The sequence below is a fragment of the Trachypithecus francoisi genome, unplaced genomic scaffold (assembly GCF_009764315.1).
Source record: "Trachypithecus francoisi isolate TF-2019V2 unplaced genomic scaffold, Tfra_2.0 Contig01461, whole genome shotgun sequence".
Lineage (NCBI taxonomy): Eukaryota > Metazoa > Chordata > Mammalia > Primates > Cercopithecidae > Trachypithecus > Trachypithecus francoisi.
Genome location: NW_022681433.1, coordinates 15846462 through 15861802, shown reverse-complemented (window position 1 = coordinate 15861802; position 15341 = coordinate 15846462). Strand labels below are relative to the sequence as shown.

Here is a 15341-nt window from a genome sequence, read left to right as displayed (position 1 = left end):
GGGCACTGGGTTAGCAGTACTGGCTCTAGAGAATTCTACCGCATCACTGATACCTTACACAGAACAGCTGTCTTCCTGGCTCGGGCTTCACTAAGGTCATTTCCAATCACCACCAAGTTTGATTTCAACTTTGGAGTCAATGCAATCCTTGTGCTAAATGAGATCCTTGCTGGTAGTTACTGGCACTGTCTGGCATATTTGTGAAAGCATTAACTCCTTAAGATAGTCAATTAGTTGCTGCTGGAGCTAAACCCACGACAGAATTTCTGCAGTCAGCTCTAGGCAGGCCCACCTCCTGCCACACTGCTCTCCAGGCACATGGAAGGGTTTCCCTCACCGCCAGTTTACTCCTGGGGCCTAGCTGGGTCTCAGGCAGGGCAACACTCGCGGAGATAGCCATCCATCACCCCACTTGAGGCTGCCTCTGGTCTGGAAATTGCGGGTCTGCTCCACCGTGTGCTGTAAAGAGCTTATCTTTCTGTTTATTTGTTTCTCCAGATCGAAACAGCATTGTCGGAGGGACAGAGCCAGCACCGGGACTGACCAGGAGTTGTTCCTCCTTCGCCTCAGTTTAGAGTTGATTTAGGAGTTAAAGGCTACGCTTTTTGAGAAAGGTAGTAAAACATTAATTATGGGTAAAGTTCTTTCTCTCTTGCGCCATAGATTAACTGGCTGATCCTGTTTGCTCTATAAAGTGAACCATATTTGCTAAGGGTAATTTGAAATCAGCAGTGCAAATGGCCCGGACTTCCTCCTGCTGTTGGGCACTGTGTTGAGGTGAGCACTGTGTGGCTCATGGTCATCAGGTCCCCCCTGTGGGACAAATGCCGCGTATCTTTTGAGAACCACTGGATTACTGAGGTGTTAGCAGTCCCATGGACTTCCCAGAGCCTGTCCCTCATCAGGAAATGTGCCATCTAAGGCATGCCTATCAGTTCACAGTGATGCACAGTAAAACTGAAAGCCGGGGGTCTAATTAACTTGCATCATTGAAGGCTCTGATTTTATTCCCATCCTGGATGACCTGGGAGCATGCTTCAGATTGTGCATCTAGGGCGTGATGGGTTTATTTGGTCATGGCTGTCTTCCTCGGGTATACAGCAGGGTCTGGCATGAAGCAGGCGTTCCGTATTTGCTGAGCGAACACACAGATCGTATGACCTGCTCTACACCTGTTGCTTGCTGCCTCCACGTCACTTACCGTCTCGCTGGGGTGATGTGGGTGTTACACGTGAGACCACGAGACAGCAGGAAAAGACTAGCAGAGCCAGGAGCTAAAACATGGGCAAGGCCAGCAGGTCCCGGCAGGAAGTCCGCGGGCTCCAAGGCCCTTGTGGGCACAGCGCTGAGGTTGGGCAGGCGCCTCCGCGTCTGCTGGGCAAAGATCAGGTTGGCGCTGGGGTGGGAGGCTGGACAGGTGTGGAGGAACAGGAAACACATTCCAGGTTTCCCTAAGGAAATGGGGAAAACTTGTTGTTTTAAAAAATGAACTGAATTTTTTTTTTTTTGAGATGGAGTCTTGCTCTGTCACCAAGGCTGGAATGCTGTGGTGTGATCTTGGCTCACTGCAACCTCCACTGCCTGGAAAAATTGAACTGAATTCTGTCTTAACCAACTTCCAGGGCATGGCCAAAGTCATCTGTAGCAGAGTGTCCCCATGGACTGGGTCTGGGGCTGTGACTTAGTGCCTACAAACATTGGCACCAAGCTGAGGCTCTTATGGTTCCGTTGTTTGTGGTCTTGAGACTTGGTCTTCATAAACACAGCTCAGCAGACGCCTCGCTCTTGGGCAGGCCACTGCGAAGTCGCCCAAATCTGTGGAAGCGCCTGGTGAAACCTGACTACTCTCTAAGCAGAGTGAGAAGAAGCCTTAAAAGTCACATTTTTGAAGGGTCTCTTATGAGTGTTGACGACAGGGGCGTCTTGCTGAGCTTATGCAGGAGGCTGTTTGCTAATTTGAGGGCTGAAGTTTATATGCAGACGGGTGGTGCTTGTGTATCACCAGTCATAGCCAAAGCAACTTGAGGAGGCTTTTCACTGTTGTTCAGACTGTTTATAACAGCCATGTATCCACAGGTGACAGTACTGCTTGGAGCAGCAGAGGAGTCATGCTTGGGCAGCAGCTGCTTTGCAATCCATGCACTGAAATTCTGTCCCCTGTGCTGGGTGGGGATGCTCTCTATAGTGTCATTGAACTAAGTGTGTGTTGTTGCGGTTTGCGATGTGCTGAATGGCTCAGATGCAATGATGGATGCTTCCAGGAGAAGCAACATGAGTCCTTGAATTATACAAACTGATATTCCACGGCCTCGCGAAATCATCTCTGCTGAATCGGGTTTCTCACTGACGTGGAGGGTGTGGCTGCACAGCATTTGACAGCATGAGAGAGCAATCAGACTAATTTCGTATTATGTTCTAACAATATAAAAATCCAAACCACATAATTGAAGCCAATAATAAATCTTTCTGGACCACGATTACCCAATTTGACTGTTTACTTTAATCAAATCACAAAATAATGATCAAATTTGGATTTGATTATGTGCCTATAAAGATAACCAAGAAGCAAATGTAAGTAACTGTCAGTCAAAGTCTTCTCAGACAATAGCTCGCATTACAACACGACAATTACATTTTTATCAGGTAGTTAAGTTAATTACCTGTGGTAAATGTGTTAGTGGGACAAGTATAGATTGCTGTAAACATTTGCTGACCACTTAAAATGCTGCTGGACCATATGGGAGGATTCAGGGGTACAATAGCATGCAGGTGTATTTACACCTGCTAATACCATATAAAATCCAATAGTGTTCATGGTGAAACCTGTGTGTCTTTTTTCCACCACAAGGTGGCTCTGTGGTGGTTTCTTCTCAGAAACCACACGGGTGGCAGGACAAATTCATGGTTGTGAAATAGCACACACACTCTGGGCAATGGTGTTGTCGAAACTGGACATTTGGTTTGAACCAGTAACTTCAGCCTCCCTTCCTTGCTGAGAGAAACCCTCTCCTTCCCACTCTGTTCCCCAACCACCCAGTGCCTTTGACTTTCCTCTATCGAAGTTGAAAACAACATCTGGGGTGGCTGCAGTGGTTCACACCTGTAATCCCAGCACTCTGGGAGGCAGGTGGATCACCTGAGGTTGGGAGTTTGAGACCAGCCTGGTCAATGTGGCAAAATCCCATCTCTACTAAAAATATAAAAATTAGCCAGGCGTGGTGGCACGCATCTGTAATCCCAGCTACTTGGGAGGTTGAGGCAGGAGAATCACTTGAATCCAGGAGGCAGAGGTTGCAGCGAGCTGAGATCGCACCACTGCACTCCAGCCAGGCGGCAGAGTGAGACCCTGTCTCTCAAACAAAATAAAACAAAACCAACAACAAAAAAACCCAGCATCTGGATCCTTCTGTGTTGGCAAGGACTTTGCCTATTTTGTTCATCATTGTCTTCCTAGTGCTTAGAGCAGTGCCTGAAATTGTGCTTAGAAATTTGTGGTGTGCTGGTGGAGGCTGCAGTACTCGTGGGAGTCAGTGTTGATTCCAGGTCGTAGCTACCTCCATTTCAGGGTGCACTGCCTGAAATTCACCCCTTGCATGGAAGGGTGGTCAAGCTTTATATAATTTTAATACACAAATTATTTCCTTTGCCTGTTTATAGTCAGAGAATTCCCTTGCAAACTCCCCAACCCTGTGTAGTTCAAAACTTATTTCCAGTCGAGAATAAGTCAGCCTTATTCACATTTCTTCACCTACCATTCCCAGGCAGTACCAATTGCTGTCAGTTCTTTTCTCAGGAAGTCTGTGGACTTAGCCTCTTCAAAGTATTTTCTTTTTCTACTAGCCTAAAGCTTTCCACAATAGTTTTACTGCACTTGACTGTTTGCAGTGCTTAGCCTGTGTTAACTTATTCAATTCTCTCCATGGCTTCTGGCCTCTGCTCAGTCAGTTACCATCCAACTTTTGCTTTCCAGCATCCAAAAATGTTGTTGCTACAGTCTCTTGTCTCTGGTTCATTTGTCCCTCTGGGGTAATATGCTTTTTTGAGAAAGGACCTCACCATTACTTAGAGGGTTCAGAGGAAGCAGAAGTAAATGCTCATATTCCATCCAACATCTTTAATAAGGAGCCCAAAATGAGCCCTTTGCATGTAGTGTCATGGACTCATCACAATAATCTTGCACTGTTATTATCCTCATTTCCCAGATGAGGAAACTGAGGTATTGAAAAGTTCAATAACTTGCCAAGACCACACCGTCAGGAAGTGGGACAGAACTAGAATCCAATTTCAGGCAGTCTGACTCCAGCATTTATGATCTTTTCCCTAGAAGAGAGGAGGTGGTAGAAATAGAAAACTGAGTGACGCTCTGTTTAAGAAGCAGTTAGACCCCTAAGCACACTGCACACACATGCATGCATGCATACATACGCACAGAGACACACACTCTATACTGATTCTCTTCTATTTACCATGTTAGTGAGGGGTGATCTTCTGCCCTAAACAGGATAAGGTGGCTGAACACATGACACCCAGCACTGGGCTGATGAGATGACAACAGTTCATCACACACTCACAGCCAGGGGAGGAGGACGCCACACACCGTGCAGGGCCACACAGCGGCTGCACTGAAATCAACCCGTAGGGGCTGTGGGAGGAGGCTTTGTAGTAACAGGAGCGTGAGGTGCTCCCTGGTTTCCACAGGAGGATGTGATTGGTTTGTTTGAATAATTCCACAGACTGCCAAGCAGGTGAAGCCCGTTAGGTGGAGGATCAGTGGAGGGCCGCCGGTAGAGGATCAGGCGGAGGGCCGCCGGTGGAGGATCAGGCGGAGGGCCGCCGGTGGAGGATCAGTGGAGGGCCCCGGTGGAGGATCAGGCGGAGGGCCGCCGTGGAGGATCAGTGGAGTGTGGCTGGTGGAGGATCAGTGGAGGGCCGCCTGTGGAGGATCAGTGGAGGGCCGCCGGTGGAGGATCAGTGGAGGGCCGCCGGTGGAGGATCAGTGGAGGGCCGCCGGTGGAGGATCAGTGGAGGGCCGCCGGTGGAGGATCAGGCGGAGGGCCGCCGGTGGAGGATCAGGTGGAGGGCCCCGGTGGAGGATCAGTGGAGGGCCGCCGGTGGAGGATCAGTGGAGGGCCGCCGTGGAGGATCAGTGGAGGGCCGCCGTGGAGGATCAGTGGAGGGCCGCCGTGGAGGATCAGTGGAGGGCCGCCGGTGGAGGATCAGGTGGAGGGCCGCCGGTGGAGGATCAGTGGAGTGCCGCCGGTGGAGGATCAGTGGAGGGCCGCCGGTGGAGGATCAGTGGAGGGCCGCCGGTGGAGGATCAGGTGGAGGGCCCCGGTGGAGGATCAGTGGAGGGCCGCCCGTGGAGGATCAGTGGAGGGCCGCCGGTGGAGGATCAGGTGGAGGGCCGCCGGTGGAGGATCAGTGGAGGCCGCCGGTGGAGGATCAGTGGAGGGCCGCCGGTGGAGGATCAGTGGAGGGCCGCCGGTGGAGGATCAGGTGGAGGGCCCCGGTGGAGGATCAGTGGAGGGCCGCCGGTGGAGGATCAGGCGGAGGGCCGCCGGTGGAGGATCAGTGGAGGGCCGCCGGTGGAGGATCAGTGGAGGGCCGCTGGAGGAGGATCAGGTGGAGGGCCGCCGGTGGAGGATCAGTGGAGGGCCGCCCGTGGAGGATCAGGCGGAGGGCCGCCGGTGGAGGATCAGGTGGAGTGTGGCTGGTGGAGGATCAGTGGAGGGCCGCCGGTGGAGGATCAGTGGAGGGCCCGGTGGAGGATCAGTGGAGGGCCCGGTGGAGGATCAGGCGGAGGGCCGCCGGTGGAGGATCAGTGGAGGGCCCGGTGGAGGATCAGGCGGAGGGCCGCCGGTGGAGGATCAGGCGGAGGGCCGCCGGTGGAGGATCAGGTGGAGGGCCGCCGGTGGAGGATCAGTGGAGGGCCGCTGGTGGAGGATCAGGTGGAGGGCCGCCGGTATGGCTGAGAGGGGAACTGGCCCGGTGGGGGAGATTTGTTGCTTGGGGGAACGTATCTGAACAGAGCAGGGAAACTCATAGTCAGGCCTTTGGGGCCCCGTGCGGCTCTAAGACATCACGCAACACAGGACGTTTTAGGTCTTACAACATGCAACAACACACACAAATGCGCTCACTCCTCACTGTGGGCACTTTCCACTTTCTCTTTCCAGAAGACGCCTGGAGATAGTTATACCCAGGGAAGATGTAAAAGCACCGGGTCTCTGGGTTGATGGGAATGGTACAGTTGAGGGGTACAGAAACTAAGGAAAAGTTTATACAATGAACAGGGCAACCCCCACTCTCTTTCCCCACAACAGGCAGCCAGAAGAACGCAATGTGCAGAGACTTAAGGGCTGTGACCACCCCAGGAGGAAAGCCCTACAGATACCAGGACTCCCAGTGAAATGGCCCAGCTCTTGGTCATCACTCATGAGTCCAGGGCTTCAATCAGTTTTTAATTAAAGATGAGAAAGCAGCCAGGGATCTGTAGGGGAGGGGAAAAGGGCTTCCCTCCACCCTTCGGCTGGGTTACAAATAATTAAATGGACGTAAGACAGATTATCAGGACAAAAACCATGTTTAATTATGTACATATGCACAGCAGTCCCACAATATATGAGACTTGACGGAGGGCCAGACGACCGAAGCTTATATCCCATCCTGAGCTACAGAAAGAAATAGGGCCTGGGGGCTTCTAGCAGGAGATGGCAACAAGGTATGGGAGGAAGAGGGGTGGAAATGCATGGTGAACAAAGTTGTCTTGTGCAGATAAAAGGTCTTTCGGGTAATAAAAGTTGTCTGGAGCATCTGTCTTCCTGATACAGGTACTTTTTTGTTTTCGTTTTTAAAGGAAGTTATGACATTATAAGAGAGAGAAGTTTTTGTTTGTTTGTTTTGTTTATCTGAGACAGGTTCTTGCTCTGTCACTCAGGCTGGAGTGCTGTGACGTGATCATAGCTTACTGCAGCCTCAACCTCTTGGGCTCAAATGATCCTCCCACCTCAGCCTCCTGAGTAGTTGGGACTATAAGTGTGTACCATGACACCAGGCCTGATACAGATACTTCTACTAGATTTTCTTTCTAGATGTTACCTCCATTTACAAAAGGACAGCTTTTCAGAACTACTCCTGTGTCTGCAGTTTCTCAGAATAATCAGTTCAAAACATGCCAAAGTAGTATATTTTGGGGGTGGTATCTCCTAATCCCCTGTGTATTTTGGGGTGGTGTGTTCTGAGTTCCAGAAGATCACCAAATAGCTGAAGAATTATCTGATGTAAGACAGGGACCAATATGAAGAGAAGAATGCAAAGTGGAGGCAACAGATCATTTGGGAGTTTCAAATTTCAAAATCACTACTATTAATACCCTCAAATAGATGAGAAGATAGCACATGCATGAAACAGGAACAGATGCTATGAAAAAGTAACAAGCAGAGATTAAACTTAAAAATTTTTAATTTAAAACATAGCAGAAATTTTAAAACATAAAAATATGATAGAATATTATACAATATTTTAAAAACGTCATGAAAGGGTTAGAAAATAAAGCTGGAGAAATCTCCCAGAAAATAGAGCAAAAAAAGAAAAAAGAAAAAGAAGTGAAACATTTTCTAATGAAAAGATGAGAACACTAGAGGATTAGAGAGCATCATCCAAGAAGTAATTCAAGAATATATCCTAACACTATAGATATAGATTTCTAGATCATGAGAACCCACTTTGTACTCAGCTCAATGGATGAAATAGACCACACCAAGACATATCATTGCACATCATTGTGAAATTTCAGAACACTAAGTAGAAGGAGAAGAGCCTGAACATTTCTAGGGTGGTCGAGGAAAAACAAAGCCAGCAGAGGCATATATAAATGATCAGGAGTCAAAATATATTTTGTTTTCAGACTTTCCAGCAGAATGCTGGAAGCTAGGTGGCAATGAAGCAATGCCTTCAAAATCCTGAGGAAAAGATATTTCAAACTTAGAATTCTATAGTCAGTCAAGCAATCAATGAATTATGAGGGTAAGCAGACAAAATACATTTTTATTTTGTATTTATTTATTTATTTTTGAGACAAGATCTCCATCACCAGGCTGGAGTGCACTGGTGTGATCATGGCTCACTACAGCCTTGACCTCCCAGGCTCAGGCGATCCTCCCTCCTCAGGCTCCCAAGTAGCTGGGACTACAGGTAGGTGCCACCACACCCAGGTAATTTTTTTTTTTTTTTTTTGTAGAGAGGGGTTTTGCCATGTTGCCTAGGCTGGTCCCAAACTCCTGGGCTCAAGCGAACTGCCCACCTCGGCCTCCCAAAGTACAGGGATTATAGGCATGAGCCACTGTGCCTTACCAAAAGATATTTTTAGATATACAAGGTTTCCCAAATTTTCCTTCCTGTGTTGACTCCTCTCATCCCCAGGAAGCTACAGAGCATTCCATCAAGACAAAATAGTAAACCAGGAAAGACGAAGACTTGGGATCCAAGAAATAGGAGATAGGTAAAGGGAAGCCCATGGAAAATGAGGAAAGGGGATCCCAGGATGAGGGCTCTGTAGCAGGTTCTGGGAGCTCCCAGTCCACATGGGAATAGGTCAGAAGTGCTCCAGGAGAGGCCAGGCATGGTGGCTCATGCCTGTAATCCAAGCGCTTTGAGAGGCTGAGACAGGCGGATCCCTTGAGGTCAGGAGTCTGAGAAATGCTCCAGGAGAAATTTCCCCCAAAGGCAAAATTGATCAAATACCTGATGCAATATTGAGCTGTGATTCAGATAAGTTGAATTTGTGATAAATTTATAAGACACAGAAGAACAGATAAACAAACAAACAAAAAAATAATTTTAAACTCTGGGTAAAATAAAACGTTTTGCAAGAAAGAAAGAGAAAACACAGTTTACCACCTACATAGCACTGATGTAATCATATTAGTATAAATACTTAAGACTGGTCTCACTAAAATTATGGCATAATCCCAGCATATGATGCGGTAATTGAGAGCATAGACTCTGAAACCATACTGTTTATATTCAAATCTGTATCCACCACCTGCTAGCTGTGTGACTGGGCCATTCGCTTAATCACTCGGTGACCCAGTTTCCTTATCTGTAAAACGGGGATCATCACAGAACTTACTACCTAGGGCTTGGGGGAGTATTGAGTGAATTAACACATGTAAAATGCCTAGAACAATGCCTAGAATGTAGTAAGTTCTATATAAGAGTAACCTAGTATTGTTTTGTTTTGTTTTGTTGTTTTTTTTGTGATGGAGTCTCTCTGCTCTCCAGGCTGGAGTGCAGTGGTGCGATCTCTGCTCACTGCAACCTCTGCCTCCTGGGTTCAAGCGATTCTCCTGTCTCAGCCTCCTGAGTAGCTGGGATTACAGGCGTGAGCCACCTGTAATTTTTGTATTTGTAGTAGAGATGGAGTTTCACCATGTTGACCAGGATGGTATTGATCTTCTGACCTTAGGATCCACCCGCCTCAGCCTCCCAAAGTGCTAGGATTACAGGCGTGAGCCACCGAGCCTGGCCCCTAGTATTGTTTCATAATCATGTTAGGAAAATGGAGAGAAAGAGGTGAGCTGAGGGTGGGGGTGGGGATGGAGGGTGGGAACTTAATTGTCTGTCACATTCCATAGAGGAAAATCAATAGAAATGCCTAAAACTGAAAAATCAGGAAGCAGCACTATAGGAATGTTATTCAGAGATCTGAAGGAACATAGGGGGAAAAAAAGCTAAAACAAATGTAGAATGAATGGTTGCTTCTGGAGAACAAGAAAGTGAGACCCTGCTCCAGCTCCAGGCAAGGCTGCTGGGCTTCGTCACTCCCTCCAGCACCTCTGGAGGGCCAGGCACTGAGATGGAGAGGGCCAAGGGCACCAAGGGCCACAGGTGGAGAGGCTCCTGCACTCCAGGGCGCCCAGAAGGCTGGTGACATACCTCTGAGATGTAAGAGGATGTGAGAGGATTTGGGTGGTGACCTCGAAATACCTACGAGTCTTAAAATATAGTTCAATATGCTGCAATTTGCATCTCCCAGCCAGACTTTTCCAGATTTGTACATCACATGGGACGGGCAATAAACCCAACTTGTTCAAGCTCAGGGGGTCCCAGAGATCTGTGCTGGTGGGTGCTAAAGTGCAGCTTCCCAGGAAGATGTGCTTTGCTTTTCCAGGTACCCAACACCTTGTGTGCCTTCAAGCTTGAAGAAGGGGAACGATTATGGGGTAGGGTTCTTTCTTGAACCCCAGATTCATTCCATGGAGACAGTCACTTACTTCTAGGTGGGCATTAATGTTATGAGTGGGCTACACTCTGGAGATTAATTCTTGCTGTTGATTACCACTCCTGTATAATTTATTCAAGTAAAAACAGTAGTGTTTCAGTAAAGTCAATTTTAGAACAATGATAATATTCAGAAAGTATTTTTTTTTTTTTTTACAAATACAGACAGCAACAAAAAACTCCTTGTTGCTCAAAATAACTTTGAAAGAGAAAAACTGGCCCTTTAATTTTCTCCAGAGGACTATAACCTAACTTTCTCCCAGTTTTACATGCTTTCATTTATTAAGCAAAATAAACTAAAGAAAAGCTTAATTAAAAGGTTGTATGCGATATGAACAAAGCTCACATGAAATCTCTCTTTACCAATCCTGCTATAAATGAGTGACCTCACACTCTAATGTTTTAAATACTTTTTACCACTAATATGGCACTGGCCCCAGTTGTCTCAAGACAGCGAGGAGCTGGAAGGTTCTGTGGCACGTGCCCTGAGCATCACCTTAGGGCTGGCACAGCATGCCACATGGAGATGCCCAAAAAACATCTGAAAGACAGCTGGGCAAGGTGGCTCACGCCCATAATCCCACCACTTTGGGAGGCCAAGGTGGGCAGATCACTTGAGGTCAGGAATTTGAGACCAGCCTGGCCAACATGGCAAAATCCCATCTCGATTAAAAATACAAAAAATTAGCTGGGTGTGGTGGTGCACGCCTGTAATCCCAGCTACTCGGGAGGCTGAGGCAGGAGAATCATTTGAACCTGGGAGGCAGAAGTTGCAGTGAGCCAAGATAGTGTCATTGCACTCCAGCCTGAGCACAGAGTGAGACTCCATCTCAAAAACACAAAACAAAACTGAAGCCCTTACGTGCCGGTTTATTCCACTGTCACTGCTACCATAAGCAAATGTCTTTCTATGGCAGTTGCTGAGGGAGGTGAAGTCACGGGTAAGAAAACCATCTGCTTACACACAGGATTCCTTGTCACAAACAATCCCATGTGAGGACAGGCTCCCTTCCGGAGGATCCTGGCCACCCACCTTTGGGATGCTGGAGGAGGATACTGAGCTGGAAACAGTCAACAGCTCCAGGACTTAAACTGTGACAATGAAGACCAACTGAAAGATCTAATTTTTTTTTTTTTTTTTTTTTTGAGATGGAATCTCACTCTGTCGCCCAGGCTGGAGGGCAGTGGCACGATCTCGGCTCACTGCAACCTCCGCCTGCCGGGTTCAAGCAATTCTCCTGCCTCAGCCTCCTGAGTAGCTGGGACAACAGGCATGTGCCACCATGCCCGGCTAATTTCTTTCTTTTTCTTTTCTTTTTTTTTTTTTGTATTTTTAGTAGAGACAGGGTTTCACCATGCTGATCAGGCTGGTCTCCAACTCCTGACCTCATGATCCACCCGCCTTGGCCTCCCAAAGTGCTGGGATTACAGGCATGAGCCACCGCCCCCGGCAAGATCTAAAATTTCAAACCATGTTGCTGTCCCCATTCTATCTCAGCTGCCCTAAGTTACTTTCGAAAATTTTTTTTCTTCTGAGTGCCATGGCTCATGCCTATAGTCCCAGCACTATGGGAGGCCGAGCTGGGAGGATCACTTGAACCCAGGAGTTTGAGGTCACCCTGAGGAACATAATGTGACCCCATCTCCACAAAAATATTTAAAATACAACCATGCAGCTGTAGTCCCAGCTACTGGGGAGGCTGAGGCAGGAGGATTGCTTGAATCTGGGAGTTTAAGGCTGCAGGGAGCCATGATCACTACTGTACCAGAGCCTGTCTTGAAAGAGGGGAGAAGGAAGGGGAGAAAGGAGAGGAAAGGAAAGGAAGGGTGAAAGAAAGATCCTTTTCTACTCACCTCAGGAACAGGAATTCTGAACCTGGGGTCCGAAGTCCATGAAACTGCATGACATATGTTTTGCTTCTGTGTGTATATTCTGGGGAGGCAGCCCTGGGATGCTCCTCCAGTTGTAGTGAGATAGTGGTAAGGTGGTGTAAGGGTGTAAGGGTGACAAAGGAAGAGCTTTTGGTGTGCTGTATTTTTTTTCTACATTTGCTAAAGGAAACGCCCACATAATTCAGTGTCTTTAACCCTATCTCCATTGGGGAAAAGAATGACAACAGGCCTGCAAAGGAGAAAAGCTGAATAGAAACACATCATCCCATCCCATCCCATTCCAGCTGCAAGCAGATGAGGGCACGTTCCCTTTTTCGATCCTTTCCTCCCTCTGGACGGGACGGGGCAGTGCACAGTCAGGAGAATTAACAACTGTGCCTACATCTGCTCTAATCCCTATTTTTAGAAGAAGGAACATTTGAGACCAGCTGTTTTCTCTTCTCCATGGGTAAGAGAGTATTTATAGAAGTCCTACTGAGATTCTGGGGCAAGCTTGTATCATCACGTCAAGTAGAATAGTGGTTTTCCAGGATACATCCTGCAGGTTCTCAGACAGGACCCCAGATGTCCCAAGGAGAACAGAAACCCCTCCTCTTCTATTCCTTCTCCGTCCAGCCCTCCACCGCAAGAGAGATGGTTCCTATCTCTGAAGCTGGCCCCAGCGACAAGCAAGAAAGGACTGGACCAGCCTGTACTCTCCTCATCTCTTTTGTCTTACATTCCTGTGGAGGTCAACATAGAGGCTGGAATCTCCTCAACATGAACTTTTTTGAGCAAATATGAACAAACCTGTTAGTTTGCAAGTTCCAAGCAGGAGAGAACTTGCCTCAAGTTTTAAGTCTCCCCTTGCAGGGGCTGGAGGCCACCAGGCACCTGGTAGTCTGAGCTGAGAGCCTGGGCTTCCCCGTCCTCTTCAGGAGGTGAGGGGAGATGGATGGATTCTACCCCTAAAGTAAGCCAAGGAGCCATCCAGAAATGGGGTGAAGGCTCCCTAATGGTGACTGCTCACCTCTGCCAGGGGCATCTCTGGTGGCTCAGAGTAAAAAACTATCAGAGGAAATTAGCGAACACAAGGATCTTGCATGTGCTGTGGATGGAACTGTGCACATTCAAGCACCTGACCCTGTGGGTAATCAGAGAGCAATTAGGCCTCGCTTACTAGATGGAATCTGGCCACCACAGACTGAAATGGATTTGAAGTGGATGGCAGTGATTAAGCCCAGGCCTGTGGCGGTACCCTGCAGGGTCAATTACAGCTGCAGGAAAATGTGATGCTCCAACCAAGTGAGAGGAGGGCTAATTAGAGAAGCCAGGCCGGAATTGCAGATGAGCCCATCATCGAGAAGGCAAGACAGTACTGTGTCTAAACACCACCCGCTAGATGATTCCAGATAAGCAAACATCCAAGGGAAGTGGTGGGGAGCATTCAAAAAGCGGACCCTGAGAGAGGGTGAGAAATCTGCTGAGTTCAGCTGGGAGCCAGGACAAAGGCACAGGTGACAGCCTGGGGGACCTGTCCTAACTGGGCGATTAGACACTCAGTGACTCCTTGAGGCTTTCTCAGAGACTGAGATATAGCAGGAAAGTGGCCTAGAAGTGAGAATCTTTCTTGTTCCATCCAGAGGCAAAGTGGAGAGCACTTTTTTAATCCCTTGTCTTCCAGCTCACCTTGCCAACATAATGGTGCTCGCCCACTCATTCACTTTCTGTCTGGGCCAATATCTGAGAAGCTACTGTCAGACACTATTGTCAGATGGGGGGCACTTTGTCACTGACACAGGTGTTCAGGCAGATCATAATGATAGCAATGCAAAGAGCTAACATTTCCTGAGCAATTCCTCTCTGCTGTGTCTTTTGCTATGTGCTTTACATGTATTTTCTTGTTGAATCCTTACAAACTGGGAGGTAGGTACCACTATCATCGACTGATGAGGCAGAGAGAGGTTAACTTGCCAAGACCTCATGGGATGCTTGTAACACCCCTGTGAGTGAGGCAGGCAGGGTCTCCTCCGTTCTTTAGAAGAGGTCATGCAGGCTGGATAGAGTTGCCTAAAGTCAGACTCAAGTCATGAATGGCAATTAGGGTCCAATCTGAAGGTCTTTCTACCATGCCATGTGGCCGATAAGAGGAGAAACAGAGCATGTGGTCTGCTTCTTTAGTTAAAGGTGTGTTTCTGTGGTGACGTCCTGGTTCCTTGCCTGACCTGCATGGACAGTGGCTCTCACTAACCACCTTGGCTATGCTGCATCCATCTGGGAGGAGATAATGTTGGAGATAACAGGAAAACTGGCATACAAGGGACCACCCATTGAAGAATTTTCCAGGACAGTCCACATTTGAGACAGTTTGTGCAGTTATCATCATAACTACACTCATTCTTGTCACACTGTGTACAGTAAGTCCTCACTTAATGTTGTCGATGGGTTTTTGAAAACCATGACTTAAAAGTGAAATGACATCCATCTGGTCCTTGGAGAAGGCCATTTCTATAATGTTGATGGCAAAAATAAAATGTTTTCATTCAAAGTCATTTACTTTAAGAGTTGCAGTTGCCAAGAGCCTACTGACATTATTTTATTTATTAGAGTATACATAAAATAGAGTATAAATAAAATTTATTTATTTTATTTATTATTTAGAGACAGAATTCCGCTCTGTTGCCCAGGCTGGAGTGCAGTGGCATGATCTCGGCTCACTGCAACCTCTGCCTCCCAGGTTCAAGTAATTCTTCTGCCTCAGCCTCCTGAGTAGCTGGGATTACATGTGCCCGCCACCACGCCCAGCTAATTTTTGTATTTTTAGTAGAGACGGGGTTTTGCCATATTGGCCAGACTGGTCTTGAACTCCTGACCTCAAGTGAGCTGCCCACCTCGGCCTCCCAAAGTGCTGATATTACAGGTGTGAGCCACTGTGCCTGGCCCCTACTGACATTATTAAGTGAGGACTTACTGTATCTGATTTATGGTTAGGAAGACATTTTGTAAAATGGCTGGATTTTGTGTCAGAGCCCCACGCCCTGCCAGAACCCCCTTTGTTAAAATGCTCCCTCCTCCATGTCAGTGAGTTCAGAACCACCAGGCCTAGAGTCATTTTGTGGCATGAAAAGCCTGGACTCTGTGTATTAGTTATGCAGCATAACAAGTTACCCTAAAACGCAGAGGCTTAA

The 15341-nt window shown here is 47.8% G+C and overlaps 1 protein-coding gene across 1 annotated transcript in view; it reads left to right on the top strand.

Moving 5' to 3' along the window:
• Positions 1-2518: 2518 nt before the first annotated feature.
• The window catches only part of GTF3A (general transcription factor IIIA), a 36938-nt gene continuing 24115 nt past the window's right edge, over positions 2519-15341 (top strand). The window contains 2 exon segments of the mRNA XM_033233732.1: positions 2519-2571; positions 4760-5948. Coding sequence (XP_033089623.1) covers positions 2519-2571; positions 4760-5948 — 1242 coding nt within the window.